This window comes from Monodon monoceros, unplaced genomic scaffold (genome assembly GCF_005190385.1).
Source record: "Monodon monoceros isolate NGI ecotype Baffin Bay Population unplaced genomic scaffold, NGI_Narwhal_1 Super_Scaffold_7, whole genome shotgun sequence".
NCBI classification, from domain to species: domain Eukaryota; kingdom Metazoa; phylum Chordata; class Mammalia; order Artiodactyla; family Monodontidae; genus Monodon; species Monodon monoceros.
In genome coordinates this window covers 8,813,419-8,832,580 of record NW_021703784.1, presented here as the reverse complement: position 1 = coordinate 8,832,580, position 19,162 = coordinate 8,813,419, and the positions used below count along the sequence as shown (strand labels likewise).

General features: G+C 43.0%; 2 protein-coding genes across 5 annotated transcripts in view; one reads left to right on the top strand and one right to left on the bottom strand.

Annotated features, from left to right (window-relative positions):
* The first annotated feature begins 4,029 nt into the window (after nt 1-4,029).
* TBRG1 (transforming growth factor beta regulator 1) lies at nt 4,030-16,472 on the top strand. Of its 2 annotated transcripts, XR_003791412.1 has the most exons (11): nt 4,030-4,393; nt 6,082-6,152; nt 6,767-6,999; nt 7,582-7,718; nt 8,014-8,160; nt 11,174-11,271; nt 11,515-11,625; nt 11,747-11,864; nt 12,036-12,178; nt 14,145-15,165; nt 15,493-16,472. XR_003791412.1 is itself a non-coding variant. In XM_029207732.1 (9 exons), exons 1-9 carry the CDS (start codon nt 4,244-4,246, stop codon nt 14,288-14,290), a joined length of 1,236 nt encoding a protein of 411 aa, XP_029063565.1. In that variant the 5' UTR covers nt 4,030-4,243; the 3' UTR covers nt 14,291-14,492. The 2 variants fall into 2 exon arrangements, 1 of the variants encoding a protein (XP_029063565.1); XM_029207732.1 differs by lacking the exons at nt 11,747-11,864; nt 15,493-16,472 and having other exon boundaries at nt 14,145-14,492.
* SIAE (sialic acid acetylesterase) overlaps nt 15,638-19,162 on the bottom strand; it is a 36,670-nt gene continuing 33,145 nt past the window's right edge. For all 3 annotated transcript variants that reach the window (XM_029207727.1, XM_029207728.1, XM_029207729.1), the window contains one exon: nt 15,638-18,391. In XM_029207727.1, the coding sequence (XP_029063560.1) occupies nt 18,140-18,391 (252 nt within the window). In that variant the 3' untranslated portion in view covers nt 15,638-18,139. The remainder of the gene's footprint in view (nt 18,392-19,162) is intronic.

The following is a 19,162-nucleotide window of genomic DNA, read 5'->3' as shown; positions in this document are numbered from 1 at the left end:
CACTCTATTTATGCCTTTGTAGGATACACACTCAGTTTAGAGCAAGTGGGGTAATCTGGTAAGAGAATAAAGATATGAAATCCCTGGGAACCCTGTGGTGTGGCCTCAAACCCCAGCTTGTCTTGTGGAAGTCACCAACCTTGCCCAGGTATCCTGTGGCCTGCAAGATGGGCCAAGAGATGCTGATGACAGGAATTTGCCGTCTGCTCTTGGGGCTTAAGGACAGCATAGAACAAGGCCAGGGCCATGCATCAGCTGTGGGTGAAGCCTTGAGGTGTACAGATACGCTTTTTCATTGTGTAAACCAGGGACTCACTTCACCAAGGGCTGGGATTATGGGCTGCAGACTCCGTAATTCTTGATGGGCCCAGATATGCTTCTAATACCCCAGGGGATGCTCTACCTCCACTTACAGCCAATCACTGATAGCAACCATTTAGAACTAAACAGGATAAACAGGTCCCCAACTCTCTCTTACCCATCTTAGCTTCTAACTCCCATTGCTATGTTTGGAACCTTGATCTGACTCCAAAGGCCATGCTCGGACCACAATACCATGCTGTCTCTCATTTGCTGTTTGTAGAGCTGCACATTATGTATTTCTTCAGAGAATTTTTGCATAAGTCATTTCGACCCCTCTTCATATAGATAAGTAGAAAAGTTAGACAAATTCAGATAAGTTTACCTAAAACAAGCAAAGGGGTCGATATACCGACATTCATCAATGGCTTCCTGTTGTCGCTCGGTAAAAGCCTCACTCTTCAGTTGGTACACAAGACCTTCACAATCCAAATCCTGCCTGCTCCTTCAGTCTCTCCTCTTGCCTCTGTCCGCATACATCTTCCACTCTTATCAACAACTTGCACTTCCCACGCTTCTCACGATGCTGAGCCTGTGAATATGCTGTCCCCACTGCCCAGGATGCCCTCCTCTGTTCTGCACTGGGCCGACTGCTAGCTCCCCTTCAAAATCTGCCCAGCCATATTTCCTTCAAGAAGCTTTCCCAATCTCCTCTTTCCTTCCCTAGCTAGGTGCTGCTGTATCATCCAATACCTGCCTCTGAGATAAAACTTACTACACTTAATAGTATTAATAATATTAATATGGCCCATGTATTTGTCTTTTCCTCTTAAATAAGTTTCCTAAAGGCTGTGTCATCACAGGCACTAATAAATAAATAGTCTTCTGAATACATAGTGAATAGTTGCTCAGGAACATTACATTGTCTGGAGAACACAGAACCAGCCACTAAAATACCCTGTATTGAAAAAGCTTTGTACAGAAACATGCCCTTCACAGCAATTGATGACCAGAAAGTCAAACATGGATGTAAATAATTATGTAAAATTATGAAGCCATAACTGGAATATTAAGCAGCCATCTAAAATAACATTTATAAAGAACTTATAATAGCACTACAAAATGACTATGATCATGGTAAGTGAACAAATGAGGAAACATTATGTTCGGTATGATCTAACCTATATAAAATGCATTAAAATATTAAACATACAAACTACTACATATAAAATAAGCAACAAGGATATATTGTCTAGCACAGGGAATCACAGCCATTATCTTGTAATAACTTTCAATGGAGTATAATCTGCAAAAATACTGAATCACTATGCTGTACACCTGAAACTAGTGTTGTGAATCAACCATACTTCAATAAAAAATTAAACATACATGTTAAAAGTGATTCACTTGGGCTTCCCTGGTGGCGCAGTGGTTGGGAGTCCGCCTGCTGATGCAGGAGACACGGGTTCGTGCCCCGGTCCGGGAAGATCCCACATGTCGCGGAGCGGCTGGGCCCATGAGCCATGGCCACTGAGCCTGCGCATCCAGAGCCTGTGCTCCACAGCGGGAGAGGCCACAGCAGTGAGAGGCCCACGTACCGCAAAAAAAAAAAAAAAAAAAAAGTGATTCACTTCGTATGGCAGCATTATGAATTTTAAAAAAATCTTCTTTGCACTGTATTTTCTAAATTTTGCATGAAATGTTTTAGAAGTTGTAAGGAAATGTTTCTAATGAAATAAAGCCTGCAATGACAAAATACAGCTGAACAGCAAATAAATCAGGCAGTTAGCAAATAAGGGTTAAAAAAAGAAGAAGAAGAAAAAAAGAAAATCTGTCAATCAGAACTACCTATATTCAGGTTCCAAGGAAAAGTGCCAGTCTCTAGTATGAAAGGCATGATTATGGATATTTTGTAAACTGAAAGTATTCCTGGCAAATTTCCAAAAATGAATCTATATGGTTGCCTTGAGTATGTTTGTAAAAGCATACTGGAACCGTGAGTTCCAAAAGGACAGCTTTCAATACGAATGGACAAAAAGGACTCTCGTAATCTTTCTCTCTGTGTTAAAACCATTTTGTCAAGACTCTTGTCACTGTTCTTACAATTCCAGAAATGAAGTACCTGGGTTATCGATTCTAAACCTTTTTTGAGCTCATTGTAAGTTACTTATTTTAGCGTTAGTTTTTTCTCCAGTAACTTACTGAACTTAGTGTTTTAACTCTGTACATATTTTCCTTAATTTCCGTATACAATTCCAGAAGTCTAAATTTTGAGTATATACAACGGTAATTATATATCAGTAGAGTACCTTTCAGTTTATAACTATCCACCTCATTATTCTAAAGACTATATTCAGTTTTGAGAGGAAAAACCTGTGACCCAGAGGCTCACTCAACTAGTTAGTGGCATTGCTGGGAGAAAAATGAATACTACAAGCCTTCTGCCTTCCAGCCCAGCTCATTTACCAATACTGCATTCTAAAGAACTGTCTATTTATTTGATGATTAGACAGAACTTGGTTATAAAGTTAGAGCTATATACATATAAGTTTAGGTACAGAAACATATTTTTGGTTTCATTAGGCAAATATTTACTCAGTGCCTACTTAGTGCAAGCATGTTATTAAAAGTGCCGGTTAAATCTTCCATCTTCCCTACTAAATCCTAATCTGAGAGCAGAGGACTTTTTTCTATTCACCACTGTAATCCCAGCTCCCAGCAAAAGGACAGCGTAACGGGCCCTCAAGAAACATCTATGCGAGCTGTATAAAGAAAGGAAGTAGGGAAAGCAGCAGTCCCAGCAATGCGTTGGAGTGCATCCTACAGTCCAGAAGGCCAGTCTGTATCAAGTGTGGAAAAGTGGTGCTGAAACGCAGTGGGTGGGGTTCGGAAGTGTGTATGAGATTGGCTTCGGGAAGATTTTTGTGCGACTTTAGCGCAACAATAACACGCCTCAGCTAAACACACACACGCGAGTCTCAGAGTCGTTTCCAGCCGCCCTCCTCCTCCCCAGGTTCTCCCCTTCCCCTCCCCTTCCTTTTCCCCTCCCCTCCCTTTCCCTCCCCTCCCCCCCCTTTCCCTCCCCCTCCCCTCCCCTCCCCTCCCTCCCCCTCCCCTCCCCTCCCTCCCCCTCCCCCTCCCCTCCCCTCCCCTCCCCCCCCTCCCCTCCCCTCCCCTCCCCTCCCCTTCCCCTCCCTCCCCTCCCCTCCCTTCCCCTTCCCCTCCCATTCCCCTTCCCCTCCCCTCCCTTTCCTCCCTTCCCCCTCCCTTCTCTTTCCCCTCCCTCCCCTTTCCCCTCTCTTCCCCTCCCTTTCCTCCCCTCCCCTTCCCCCTTCCCCTCCCTCCCTCCCTTCCCCTTCCCTCCCTCTCCCTTCCCTCCCTCCCCTTCCCGCCCCTCCCCTTTCCCCTTCCCCTCCCTTCCCTTCCCTTTCCCTCCCCTTTTCCCCTCCCCCCTTTCCCCTCCCTCTTCTCTTTCTCCTCCCCCTCTCCCCTCCCCTTCCCCTCCCCTCCCCCTCTCCCTCCCCTTCCCCCCTTCCCATACCCCTCGCCTTCCTCCCCTTCCCGCCCCTTCCCCTTCCCCTCCCCTCCCCTTCCCCTCCCCTTCCCTTTCCCCTTCTCCTCCCCTCTTCCGGAACCGAGGATCGGCCGAACCGAGAGGACCCAACTCCCAGCCCCGGAAGTTACGCGCGGCCGGCGCCGTTATGTAAGTTCCGGTCACGGCTAACTTCCGAGGCAGACGCGGAAGTGCAGGGAGGCACCGGTAGCTGGGTTTGGTTGCAGGATTTGTGGCCGAGCCCTGCGCCTCGTGAATGTTCTAGAGAGGTCGATTCCTAGCGGCCGGCTTCCACCAGCCCAGACCAGACGTAGCCGGCGCTAGGGGTCACTCCTTGGCCGAGGAGCTGATGCCGGCCGCTCCCTGGAGCCCCCGTAGCGGGGCCGGACCATGAGCCTGCTGGGCGGCCTGGCCTCCTCGCCGCGGGCCCCGCTGCAGTCCGGCAAGGCCAGGATGAAAAAGCTCCCGAAGAAGAGCCAGAACGAGAAGTACCGGCTCAAGTACCTGCGGCTGCGCAAAGCGGCCAAAGCCACGGTGTTTGTGAGTGTGACCGGCGCTCAGCCCTTCTCAGCCTCGAGCCTCTCCTAACTCGCGAAATCTTTTCCCGAACTGTTCCCCTTCCCAGAGTGACAGTAGTAATATAGTGTTAGGTTTTACATTGTACGTTACTTCTTGTTAGCCTCATGCCTTGGACAAATTACGTAATTCCTGTAATCCTGGTTTCTCATCTGCAAATGAGAGCTAATAACTGCCTTGCAGACTTAATGAAGATTAAATGAGGAAAGTAAAGCGCTCGGTACCTAGAAGCTGTGCTAATAAGTTTTAGTCATCATCGTTATTACCGCAGAACTCTTGGAAATGCCTTTGAGCCTCCAGAGAAACCTGAGAATGAGGCGCTATTTTTAAAGTAGCAGCACTTAAGCCCCGAGAGATGATTTGCTCGAGGGCACTATGTCAGAGCCCTGGCTCCAACCCAAACACCTGATTCTAGTTTCTTTAGTACTTCCATTACGCAGCCTGTTTCCCAAGCACCCCGCTTACCCATAACTGACCCCTTCCACGAACAGGCACATGAAGCTTTCAGTAATCCCCCCTTCTAACCTCTTTTGAGTCTTCCCGATCTTTTATTGTAGAGGCACTGGATTTACTGAATGAATGAAATGGTTTTCCAGCCACAGCCAAGTGTTATAATATTCTGGCTTGCTCAAGCTCACCTCAATGCTTGGAAATAGCAGGTGTCTCAAATATCTCCCCACATCTGAATCACCACTATCTTACCTCTTCTTCTACCAAAAGCTAGAACATCCCTCAGCTTTTTTGGAAGCATAAGGAAAGGTTTGGAAATCAGAGCATTCATTCCAAAAACATTTATTTGGCACTTGCCATGTACACTGGAGAGAAGTAAGAAAAGCAGAATTAAGAGGATTTAGTATCTAATTATGTTACCTTTCTTTTATTCCCTAAATGTCAAAGGTATCTAAAGCTTGGCACCTATGTTGTTAGGATACTGGTTCCACCAAGTCTATGCAGAAGGTTTTGTGAAGAAAAAGGATATTGTTTTGATCATTCAAAGTTTGAGGTCCCAACTATGGAGCATCCAGATTGGAGCAGTCCCCTCAGGACTCATGCTTGGGAACTAGATTGAATCGTCAGTAAAGAAAGCTGATGCTTGAATACACATAAATAGGTTATGAAATTTAAGAATTTTATAGACTGGACTAGATTTTGTTCCACCTATATTTTCTCTTTAAGGTTCATTCTACATGGGATGCTTTGGGTTAGGTTCGCTTTGTAAGCTCCTCAAGAGTCAAGGCACTTGGGAATGGACCTTCCCCATATTTACAGGGGTTGAGTTTAAGCATCTATGATTTGAGTAGTATGCCCTTTTCTTTGCTAAAGGCTACCCTAATTAAGGTGACCGTATGTCTTGGTTTGCCTAGGACAGCCCTACTACTTTGCCATATTGTTCTGGCAAAATCATTAATAGCTCCCCCTTTTCACACAAAGGTGCACCAGTTTCTATAAATTATCTAATTACTCTGCCCACATTAGAACTTGACCCTACCTTTACTTATAGGTTTGCTTACAGTTTCTCTGCAAGGTAGACTAGCACTTCCTTCTCACCCAGCAACACAGACTTCTTTGGTCTGGAATATAGCTCCTCTTCTCAGCGTAATACTTCGATCTGTTATTCATTTTGTGTGACTATATTCAAAATTTTCTTCAAGGAAAATGCTGCTATTTGTGATGAAATTGCTCGTCTTGAGGAAAAATTTCTTAAAGCTAAAGAAGAAAGACGGTGAGCTGGTTCATTTTGTGTTCAGAATTACATTTTTTGGTGATTGATACGGTGTTTCTGCTCCTATGAATTTTCCTCCATCGGGATTTTTGTGCTTTGCACAGCCCACTGGCCACTAATCTGGTACAAAGTCACAACCTATGGTATTGGTTCCTGTTTACCCAGGTCGTGTTGGACCATGATGATGAAACAGCTCTATTCATCTCTCTTGCCACATCTTATAAGTAATTTTATTATAACTCTGCAGTTATAAAAGCCAAGGAATAAAAGAAACTGCATTTCATTCTACATATATTTATTCCATATGTAGTACTCCGTGAGTACATGTACATGTGCAGTTCATGGTATGTGCCCTTCAGAAGCCTAACACCTTCCAACATCCAGTTAGAAGAGCTCTCCAGATGCAAAAGAGATACGCTATAATCCTTTATCCTTAGCTTCTTGAAGTATTATTCTCTGGAGCTTCGTTTTTCCCGGGGTCCAATAAGAACCTTATTTTTGTGAATGCAATAATCTTTGTATATAGTTCTGGCTTTTCCCAGTACTTGAATAAAATATGGAATTGTGATAAAACAGAAGCTCATACCTCTGCTCCCTTTCCTTCCCGACCTCAGGTACTTGCTAAAGAAGCTCCTTCAGCTCCAGGCTCTAACTGAAGGGGAAGCACAGGTTGCAGCTCCTTCCCACAGCTCCAGTTTGCCCCTGACTTATGGTGTGGCCAGCTCTGTGGGAACTATCCAGGGAGCTGGGCCGCTTTCTGGGCCTAGCACTGGAGCTGAGGAACCATTTGGAAAGAAATCCAAGAAGGAGAAAAAAGAAAAAGGCAAAGAGAACAACAAACTGGAAGGTACCTTGGGGAGAGGATATCAGTTGCCCCAGTGGCTCAACGACTAATGACGAAGACCTGGTACTAACTGGTAGACACTCGGCCACAGAGATGACTTAAACTCTCACCTGGTCCTTAAGCAGCCCTGGTAGCCCTTGAAAACCAAGTGTCTTAAAGCCACTCCAGGTGGAGGAATTGCAGTTAGACCTGGTTAAACGTGATGGGAGCAGGCCAAGGCCTCCCCCTTCTCCTACACACCCGACTCTCTGGGTGCCTTCAGCTCAGTCTTTCCTAGAGGCAGGGAAATGGGCTTGGTGGCCTTTTGAGCACACAGATGACTTGGGAAATTGCTGACCTTATAATGAAGTCAGAGGCCTTAAAAAGTATAAGGCTTTTAGATACTAAGCACTGATACCAAAATTGGTTACTGCCAGGTGGGTGGGTTAGAAGAATACTCAGGGCTTTGGGGAAAAGTCCCATGTGCCCATTCAGGGAGTGTGTAGAACCAGGATTGGCTTATTGCTCTTAGCATCGTGCAGAGTTTTCCCTTCCCCTCAACACTGGGAAGGGCCTAAAGTGGGTGACCCTAGATTTGCGTTTCAGTTCTGAAGAAAACATCCAAGAAAAAGAAAATGGAGACAGGTGCTCGCAAGCTGGTTCAGCCCATTGCCCTGGATCCCTCAGGACGGCCTGTGTTCCCCATCGGACTGGGGGGTCTGACAGTGTATAGCCTGGGGGAGGTGAGTGAGACCAGCGATACAGAGAGAGGAGAGTCAGAAATACGGGAGTGGGGCTGAGCCTTCCCTCCCTGTTCCCGTTAGCAGCAGCCCCTTGCTGATCCAGACCAGCCCCAGAAAATCTCCGGTCCCTAGGAAACCAGGTCAGTTTTGTCTGCTACACATCCTACGCTCTTTCTCTCTCTGGTTTGAGTCACTCTTTGCAGCCCCAAGGTGGTTCTAAAGGCTACCACAGTACCCTGGACTTCTACATTCTCTGGTGACCTCAGTGGCGGGTTGGGGGAATCTTTTTTTATAGATCATCACCGACCGACCTGGCTTCCATGACGAGGGTGCCATCTACCCTGTGGGCTACTGCAGTACTCGGGTATACGCCAGCATGAAGAGCCCAGACCAGGAGTGTCTGTACACCTGTCAGATCAAGGACGGTGGCACACAGCCTCAGGTACCCACTCTAAGAATAACTGCTGGTTTTCTTTTCTTTTTTTTTTTTTTTTGAGAACCTTCTCTGTGACACGCACTTAATATATATTACCCATTCAGACACTTTACAAGGTAGATAGTGTGTAAGATGCAGAAAGTGATCGGCCCTGAGTCCCACCTCTGCTAATAAGTGATTTGAGCTGGGATGTGAATCTGCATTTGTGTGATTGTCCTACTGACACCCATTCCCTTGAAGCGTGCTGGTGCTAATGTCAATATGGTGACCACGTGAGGCCTGATCAAGCTGCTTGTTTGTAAAGTGCAGGCCTACATTCAGGGAAGATTAGCTTGACACTCTGCCAACTCAGGTGGGACCAAGATGGAGGTAGCAGAGAAATTGCATATTAGTTTCTGACTGCACGTACTCTTGAGGACCTGGGAGACCTGAATCCTGATCATATTAAGTATCTTTGTTCATCCTTCTCAGTGCTGTGGTTCAAGACAATTCACTTTCCCAGTCTCCTCTGGGGGAAAATAGACCATTTTCAGAGTTTCAGGCTTCACTGTCTGATGATGCTACAGATCGCTAGAAAATGGGGTGGAAGGAGATGGAAGCAAGGGAAGGAGCCTTTGAGCAGAAGCTGAGGGCCTGCCTGACGTGTGCGGACAGTATTGCATCACCCCTGTCCCGGTTAGAACGCTGTCGGATGCAGCTGAGAGTTTGCATGACCTTGGCCATGCAGCATTTCTCTTTAGAAAGTGCTCTAACAGACAGTCTCGACATTGTAGCAATAATTATAACAAATCTATATGTTCAAGGAAGATCTAATCAAAATCCTAATAGAATGTAAATGGTAATTGACAAGCTGGTCCTTAATTTCCTCTGAAAGACAAATTGCTAAAATATTAAAAAAAAAAAAAAAAAGTCTTTGGGGTTTTTTTTGTTTCCTTTATTAAGCCACTAACCCATCCAGACATTATTTTCAGGTACATTGTGAGCTTTAATTTTTTTCCCCTAACATCAAGTGACACATTTAGTATATACTAAATACATATAATACTTGAGTATGTTTCCAGACGATTCTGTTTCATCTATTTGTCTATAAATGCCAGTATGACTTTTAATTGCTTTAGCTTTATAAAATGTTTTATACTATAAATATGTTTAAAAAATATTGAACAATATATTTATAATCCTAGGGTGAGGTGAAAAGGTTTTCCTTAGCAAGATGTGAAAAGTAGGGGCCATAATGGAAAGTGGTAACAGATCTGACTATTAAAAATTTAAACACTTCTGAATTACCAAAACCACCATAATCAAAGTTAAAAGCGACAAACAAGAAGAAAATATGTCACAGTGGATTAATATCCAGATAAAGTGCTCTTGTGGTCTAAGATAAAAAAGCAGTCAGATAAAACAGGCATTTCACAGAAACAGTGCAGATGGTCGATGAGAGCAGACCTTACTAGTAGGGAGACGCAAATAAAACAGAAAGATCTTATTTTTTCTCATAGGCAAATATAAGATAGATAATAGCAGATGTTGGCCAGCATGTAGGAAAATAAGTACAAATGGCATTAGTAGGAGGGAAAATTTGTAAAGTTCCTTTTTTTGGAAGGCAGCTGGGCAGTATCAACAATTTTAATGTGTGACTCCTTTGATCCAGAATACTTCTAGATATTCTAGTATGTCTTAGAGAAATGTGCGAATGTGAACAAAAGAATTACATACAACAATGTAATTGTGGCATTGTTTGCAATAGCAAGAAGTTAAAAGTAGCCTAAATACCCACCAATAGGAAAATGGTTAAAAATTAAGATATATCCACCTTGTGTAATATTATACGGCAGTTAAAAGAATGAAGTAGGGAAAGATCCCCAAACCAAAATACTACATTTTGGCCTTTTAATTGCTCTTTGCTCAAATAGAATATATAGTTTACACACAATATAAAAAATTGAATTGGCATGATCAATACCAAATAGAAGAGCAATCCTGAAATATTTAAAGATAATTGTTTACGGTTTTTTCATGAATTAGCTGAGAAATCAGTATAAACCATCACAATGTTAAACTTGCAACATGTCACTGAAGTAACAAAACCATTGACTAAAACTACTCTCAAGATAATTTATTACTGACAAAATTGAAAGAGCTCTAAAATTGACACAGGAAAATTGAATCAAATGAAATAACCACAGAAGAAAACTAACAGCAGTAGAAACTACTCAGTAAGGTTTGCTTTTGGATTCTAAAAAAATGATCAATAATGCACATCACTGGGGGGAAAAAGAAAAAAATATATATATATATATATATACAGAAAATAAATTAATTCTGTGTGGAATAATTTTATTAAACATTGAAAAACTGGAAACTGCTTAACTGAACTTTATAGAAAGCTGGTTAAGGAGTTTAAATGACTAAAGAGAAGCTGTTACAGAAATTTTTTTTTTTTTTTTTTTTTGCAAAAAGTCGTGAACTTTATAGAAAACTGGTCAAGGAATTAAGTTGGGTAGATAGCACTTGTTACAATAATGCTTTCTTGGCAGAAATTCCTCAGTATCAGTATAATTTTGATTTAACAGTTTCTTTTTATAAATAGGATATTTTACAACTCAAAAAGTAAAGTGAAATGGCGATTTGCAGTCAAAACGGCCTATACTCTTCCTAGGCGTTATAAAGTAAATCTAAGATTATGTGGAGAATGATTTCATTTGTTTTTAAAATACCATTTGTATTTATACTTATAAATGTAAGTAAGTGGATAAGAAAGCATCTGGAAAGGTATATAAGAAATTAAGTGTTGGCCTCTGGAGAGGAGTCAAGCAAAGAGTACAAAATTAAACAGTCAAAAGACTTGCTCTGTTTTCTTGGCTTGGAATTTCTAACAGCCCTCTAGGAATGGTACCCACCTCCTACCTGGTATACTCAGCTTCAGGTTCCAGAGTGAAGAAAGAGTAATAGCAGTAGTGTGACTCTCTCTACCCCCTTCTCCTTGAAGACTGACCTCGTTGCTCCTTTGTATTCTCAGTTTGAAATTGTTCCTGAAGATGACCCCCAGAATGCCATTGCCAGCTCTTCTGCAGACGCCTGTCATGCAGAACTGCTCAAGACCATAAGTGCTGCTATGTAAGTTGACCAACAGCTTGGAGACAGGCTAAAAAGATCACTTTGGGTACACTGAGGCCTTCTCTCTTGCTTTTAATGAGTAGAGATCCCTTATTTTATAGAAAGCTATCCTGTGTCCTTTGAATGTCTTAGCAGCTACAGTCTCCAGAGTATCCAAGTGAGGAAAGCTTATTCCATGTGTTCATACCCACATTCTCATCTCCCCCTCAGCTCTCAAGCTAAAATTCTCCCTCTCCTGTTTAGGGGGAAACTAATGCCCAACGTGCATCCATCTGGAGCCGACTTTTTTGGGTTTTCTCATCCAGCCATCCACAACCTGATCCAGAGTTGTCCAGGAGCTCGAAAATGCGTCAAGTAAGTGGGGTCAAATCCATTCCCTTGAAAGAAGCCCCAGGGACCAGGTGGGTCAGGGACCTAAACTGGCGGTCACTGCTCTGCTCATTCATCTATTTAATGAGCTGCTTCTGTGCACAAGGCACAGTATTGGTCCTCTGCGGCCCCTGGACGGCGAGCAGGAGCCAGTACCCCACTGTACTGAAGTTCTTATCGTCTGTGTGCACCATGACAGCAAATGGATTGGGAAGTCCTGCAGAGTAAGTGTCACTGAAGAAGCCTGTCTGTGTGCTTTTCATTTTTGGTTAGCTAATATGTTTTTCAGATATATATGGCAGAGACCTAAAGAAAAAAATACCTGATCCCTTTGGAGGGAAGAATGGGTTGTATGGCCAACAGACAACTCAGTAATGATCCCTTTGGTCCTGCAGTTACCAGTGGGTGAAGTTCGACGTGTGCAAACCTGGAGACAGTCTGCCGCCCCAAGGACAGCTAGAGAATGATGCAGCTACAAGCTTTGAAGCCTTTCAGAGACAGACCTTCCATAAAGATCATAATGATCCCATTCTACAAGGTATCTTTTATTTTTTCCCTTCTGCTTCGAAAATTGACCATTTTTAGGCAACCCTCCCCTCTTCATCCATCGCTGAGTATCCCATATCTGGGCAGTGAGTGATAGGAGCTTTCCCTGCTGTGGCCATGGGCAACCCTCGCAGAAGTCACAGGGCGTGGCTGAGATCATGGTGAGGCAGGGCTCACTGAGAAGCTAGGGCATCTCATTTTCTAACCTAAATAAGACCTAAGCAGAATACAAGGGAAAGTTTACTGTGGGACTGAAATTTCAGATGTAGTAAAGGGGATCAGGTCATGGCCTTGGTCCTGCCTATGTCCCGTGGATTCCCTCCCACAAATGAGTGGAGTGACCAGGGGATCCGGCATAGGAGTCATATAGGGAGAGCTCTGGACTAGAAGTAAGAAGATAGTATTAACTTCTCTGTCTCTGCCTACTATGCTGTGTAACCCTAGGCAAGTCACTTGATCTATTTCAGCCAGTTTTGTTCTTTTTTAATATTTTATTGACGTATAGCTGACTAACAATGTTGTGTTAATTTCTGCTGTACAGCAGCGATTCAGTTATACACATATATATTTTTTCATATTCTTTTCCATTATGTTTTATCACAGGATATTGAATATAGTTCCGTGCTGTACAGTAGGACCTTGTTGTTCATCCATCCTGTATATACTAGTTTGCATCTGCTAGTCCCAAACTCCCAATCCTTCCCTCCCCCTTGGCAACCACAGGTCTCTTCTCTATGTCCGTGAGTCTTTGTTTCATAGATAGGTTCATTTGTGTCATATTTTAGATTCCACATATAAGTGATGTCACATGGTATTCGTCTCTTTCTTACTTCGCTTAGTGTGATAATCTCTGTCCATCCATGTTGCTGCAAATGGCATCATTTCATTCTTTTTTATGGCTCATATTCCTCTGTGTGTGTGTATGTGTATATGCCACACCTTCTTTATTAATTCATCTGTCAGTGGCTTGGCTGTTGCAAACAGTGCTGCTGTGAACATAGGGGTGCATGTATATTTTCGGGTTATAGTTTTGTCTGGGTAAATGCCCAGGAGTGGGATTGCTGGGTCATATGGTAGTTCTATTTTTAGTTTTTTAAGGAACCTCCATACTGTGCTCCATAGTGGCTATATCAGTTTACATCCCCCCAACAGTGCAAGAGGGGTTCCCTTTTTTCCATATCCTCTCCATTATTTATTGTTTGTATATTTTTTGATGATCCATTCTGACTGGTGTGAGGTGATACCTCATTGTAGTTTCGATTCGAATTTCTCTAATGATTAGTGATGTTGAGCATCTTTTCATGTGCCTCTTGGCCATCTGTATGTCTTCTTTGGAGAAATGTCTATTTAGGCCTTTGGCCCATTTATTGATTGGGTTGTTTTTTTGTTTTTGAGTTGTATGAGCTGTTTGTATATTTTGGAACCTAAGCCCTTGTCAGTCGCATCATTTGCAAATATTTTCTCCCAGTCCGTAGGTTGTCTTTTCATTTTGTTTATGGTTTCCTTTGCTGTGCAAAAACTTATGTTTGATTAGGTCCCATTTGTTTGTTTTTGCTTTCATTTCTATTGCCTTGGGAGACTGACCTAAGAAAACATTGGTACGATTTATGTCCAAGAATGTTTTGCCTATGTTCTCTTCTAGGAGTTTTATGGTGTCATGTCTTATAAAAGTCTTAAAGCCATTTTGAGTTTATTTTTGTATGTGGTGTGAGGGTGTGTTGTAACTTCACTGATTTACATATGGCTGTCCAGTTTTTCCAGTACCACTTGCTGTATTTCAGCCACAGTTTTCTTCATTGTAAAAGTAAGTATCTGTCCTGTCTTACCAAACAAGGGCAGAACTGGGCTGACAGATGCAAAAGAGTTGAAAGAATTAAAAGGACACGTATGTGTCTGGTCAAGCCAGTCTCCTGAGATTCCCAGGCAACAGTGGAACTTGAGGAATTTTTTTTCTCCAGGATCCTTGGACCTCCCAGAGCTTCAGCCTACAGCCTTTGTGTCTTCTTATCAACGCATGTTCCTGACACATGAACCCTTGGTAGATACTCACCTACAGCACTTGAAGTCTCCGTCGCAGTGTAGCCCAACTCAGTCTTCAGATTGAACAGGAAGGGATCGATGACCACATCATTTTCATCAGGATGGATTTTTTATCTTAAACTAAAACTTAAGACTATATGGAAGAAGGCAGCGACTCAAGTGAAGAAGATAGTAAATTAACACATTTTGTCGCGGAGGTTCCCATGGTGACAGCTTTCCTGGGAAAAACTTCAGCTGCTTTATTTTTAGTAATAAATTTTTCTTGACAGTTCTGCTTATTTTCATCTTGTTGTAATCAGGATATAATCTTTTGGCTTAGCTCTGCCTGAGGTAAACTTAAGTCCTTTGTAAACCAGAGGGAGAGATGGCTGCTGACTCATGAGGAAGGTAGTAAGATTCTGACAACCTTGCACCCTTGATTCTGATCTAGGTCAGTGAATATTAAGTCGCAGCCCCTACAACCAGCTGCTGCTTTGTTTTCATGTCAGCGTCACCACAGTGAAATCCTGCTTATCCCCAAGCTGCAAGGTCCAGTCCCAGGCCCACTGTTCGTCTTTTTCACATTTCACAAGGGGATCAAAAAATCCTCTCTAACCCTTCCTACATTCCCTTTGTGGCTCCTTATTGGAGAATGTGCTTTTAGCTAAACCACATGATAACACACATTTAGATAGAACGTGATTGGTTCCCATCCTCCGTAACAGACTCACCCCAACAGTTCGTTAGTCGTGTAATGATGTAATTCCGCATTCTGTATAACTGAATTTTTTGGACTCTGCTTACAGCATTAAGGTAGAGGCATACCACACCACCTAATCCCAGCCAGGACAACTCCACGGTGCCTTGTGGGATGCTTCGCTGCCCACCCGGTCCAGTACCAGGGCTGGCTGGAATGGGAAGGAACAAAAGGACCCCGGAAGTAGAAGAATGGGGAAGGCGGTGAGAACTGGATTGTCACTGTGCTACCGTCCATAGGTGCTAACGGGGGAGGAAACAAATGGGCCTAGCATCTTACGGGACTATATCTGGATGGCAGAGGGAGGGATCAGATGCAGCATTTAGAGCACATCACACTGGCCACTGCAAAGTATCAGAAACTAAAGTAACTAACATTAATTTTATGATTCTTAATTATAGTCTTACAAGTTTGTATAGCTTTTACAGTGCAAAGACAATAGTAAAATTTGGATAATAGCAAATCAGGGATAGAAAGGAGATTACTCAAAACTGTTAATGTTTTTCTTTTTTCTTTTTTCTCTGCATAAGGTGCCTGAAGCCATTTGCATTTACACAGAAATGGTATATGCTGCTTTCATCACATAACCAATATCTTTCCATTCCGTTACAGCCTGAGTTAATCACAAATTCAAAGTGAGCGTCATTCTAAGAAGGACATTAAAAAAAATTTATGTAAGTTAGTGCACGGTTTTCCTTTAATAAGTATTCATTTTGTAGCTTTCCTAGAACAGTGTTTTTCAAACTACAAATCTCAACACACTAGTTGTTCTTAAACTTAGGCAATCAAGACCCACATCTTTTAAAATTAAATTAGAAGACAGTTAGAACATATTGGAATGCATCGCATGTCAAAGGTTGAAACTGGTTTCAACTGTAGTGTGTATATAGGCGTTTATGTACCATTCACACAATACACATGGGGATACATGGAATGATGTAAAGTGTTTTTACTATGGATCATCATTTTAAGTAACTTGAAAAACACTGCCCTAGCTAGCATACTTAAAAAATCTTTTCATCTACTGGATTGTTGAAGATAGTTTGACAACGTCCAATGTCAGTGAAAATGAGGGAGAAAATGGGACTATGCCTTGGTGGAAATGTAAACTGTTGAACCCTTTGGGAGGGTTAAGCTGTAGGTATCAAAATGTTAAACATATTTATCTTTAAACCCATTATTCCATATTCAGGACCCTAAGGAATTAAGTGTGGTACGGTGTTTGCACGTAACAGTTATCACAGTATTTGTTTAAAACCCTCTATGTCCACTGATGGCAAATTGGTTAAAGAAAATATGGAGCTCCCACAAACTGGAACAAACTAAATCTGTTTTCACTTTACATAGGAAAATTATTTTGCTAGATTAAGTCAAAAACGCAGATTACAAAATAATATACCGTGTAGTAAAATGTGACCTAAACAAATCAAGTGATGTTCACCAAAATATTAAGTGTCTCCAAATGATTAATTTTGTGGTGATTTTTACTTACGTATACTTTTCTTTAGCATCCAAGTCTTCTTAGTGATTATGAATTCGATTTTTTCAAATAGTAAAAAGTTATTTTCATTTGGGAAAGAAACTGAATTCCCACAGAATGTTTTAAATTATTCAACCATTAAAAATAAACTTTCATATGACTTTTCATTAAGATATCCACCACCTAAACCTAACTTTTTACACTGTGTGCCCTAGCTTACTGGGGGTGAAGGGAACCTGGGCCTGGAGCGCTTAACTGTTTCTAGCTTCTTCCAAGTTAGAACGGCCTCCACGCGACGTGCGTGAGTGCTGCGGTGAGGAGGAGTGGACAGTGCATTCGCTTTTCCGCAGGAGTCTGTTACTGGGTCCGTGGTTCCTGTTAGGCCAGATGACTAAGAGGCCAAGGTTTGGGTGTTAGGAGCCAGCTGTACGCTGGGAAGTCCTCGAAGGAGCAGAGTTCCTTGCAAGCTGCGTAGCTGTTTCGCTTTTTACTAAGATCCTGGCACTGACGATGCATTCCTGCTCTTCAATTACACCAGGACCCCTTGGGGGACAGGTATGGAGAGAGTGATGCTTATGCTTTCGTTCTCATTTTTCACATTAAGGGAATGGAAACTACCCACAGATAAGTCTCAGTCCTTTCTCAGCTTCAGAGGACAATTTGCAAGCCCATTCATAACCCAGTTTTGACTAGAGAGGAATGTGTACACGTGACTGATTATACTTTTATTTCCAGCTTCTTAGAGATTACAGACAATTGTCAAGTGCCTTTAACTGTTCTTAATCAACCAATAAACAGCATTATGATTCTTAATAGTATACACAAAAGCCCTCTTTCACATTTGCCCCATCTAGATTATTTTTCTAAATGCTTATCCTGTAGCTTTACTTTCAGCCTCACGTTGTTCCTCCATCTGGATTGTCCTTTTCATAGTTAAACCTCTTACCTTTAAAGAGCCTGATATCTCTGTTTGCTTCTCAGTGACTTCTGCGGTCACATGGCCTCCCCATGGGCTGCTCCAGCTCGCCTTTCTCTTCCCTCCTTGAGGCCGTCCCTTAGCGCCTCCCAAAATGCCTGCACGTGATTCTGGTTTCTTTCTGTTAAATATTCACATTATCATTATTTGGACTAAAGGAATAGAATTGTTTTCAGCTTGGAACAAAATAGGGCTGAAATCAGTTCTCTGAAAGATTGTTGTGTAGTGGAAGAAACATTTCAGTTCCACGTGAGGAAAAACTGTTGGGAGGTTTAGAAGGGAAACTTTATACAGAAATTTGATAACCACCTCTCATATTTTATAGAAAAAAACATAAATGCTAGCCGGCCTGTATGGCCTTAAAATCTCTTCCGACCCCGAGTTTCCACAGTCTGGAGGTAAGGGGACAAAAGTGTTAAAGACATTTCACTCCCAGTAATAAGGGAAGTGAATGACATTGAGATTCAAGTTGTTTGTTTGTAGTTTGGAATTATTCTAATACAGATACCTGGCCCAACTGGAGGACAAAAGACAAGCGTTTCATTTGCCTACCAGCTCTGGCATCTCAGAATATGGAAACAGCCATGTGCTAGCCGGGCGCTGTCAGTGAGGCAGTTCTATTCATTTCCATTAAAAAGCAATAGCTGTCATTTGAACCCCTGAATGCCCAAATCTAAAGGATCCACACTTACGCCTAAGATGTGATCATACTGCAACGGAATCATTTAGCAACCTTGCTGCAATACCCAGGGATCTGGTTTGTAATGAAAGCAGTGAAGGGAGGAGCTGGCAGGGCACTGGTGGGGTGGTACAGGGGACACTGCTTATATTCACAAGGCCATGTGGCCCACGCATAGCGAACAGCAACCAGGCTGTCGTGACAAGACTTGACATTCAGGGCCAGCGTCTGGGCGGAGAAAGTGTCCATGGGAGCTGGAAGCCACTTGCACTGATGGTCACTGCAACAGGAGATCTGACAGGAGAGTCATAAACAGGAACAGGTCAGGAGGATATGACAAGAGGCGGGACTGCTCTTCAGACAGACTGAAAGAGGAGAAGCGGCCACTCGCAGCCACAGACACATTTCCTACAGTGACCAGAACAAACCTGAGTCCAGGCTGGGTCTGGTCAGCACAGCCACAGATCCATAGTAAAAGTTCACGTGCTAAAATAAATAGCTTAAATCAATGAGTAAAACATTAAATGACTGAGGGAGACAAGGCAGCGTAGTCATGAAACATTCAGGGAAGGCTCCCCTGAACAACCTTCCTGTGATCCTCCGGCCAAACAGCAAAGCAGGCAGGAATTTGGGTGAAGCGAGCCACCGCTGTGCTGCTCTCTGGCTCCCAAAGGAGCTGGGGAATGAAGAAGGGGCACAAAGGAACTTTGGATGGTAAGCTGTTCTCAAGTCAGAAAACAATCTATCTGGTGAAGGGAGCATAAAATACCCAGTTCCCAAGGTTCAATTCTGTCCTGGTCCCAGCTAAGATTCCAGGTCCAGACGATGGGCAGGCTGCCAGCTGTTGACTACAGAGGAGAACTCAGAACACAGAGACTCCTTGGAGCTAGGGTTCACCTAAAACCCAGCATGCAAAGAAGCTAGGTGGAGTAAGTGCTGAGGAAGCACCTGAGGCAGGTGGATGCTCTGGTTAGGATTCCAGAGGAGGAACAGTCCTAGATAAACTCCTGTGTACAGTTTGTCTTCTACATTCTTTCATCCCCCCTCCAATGCCCTCTTTTCACT

Coding starts and splice junctions, on each gene's coding strand:
- TBRG1 (XM_029207732.1), top strand. CDS start 4,244: ATGAGCCTGCTGGGCGGCCTGGCCTCCTCGCCGCGGGCCCCGCTGCAG. Junction 6,153..6,766: donor AAAGCTAAAGAAGAAAGACG/GTGAGCTGGTTC, acceptor TCCCGACCTCAG/GTACTTGCTAAAGAAGCTCC. Junction 7,000..7,581: donor AGAGAACAACAAACTGGAAG/GTACCTTGGGGA, acceptor TTTGCGTTTCAG/TTCTGAAGAAAACATCCAAG.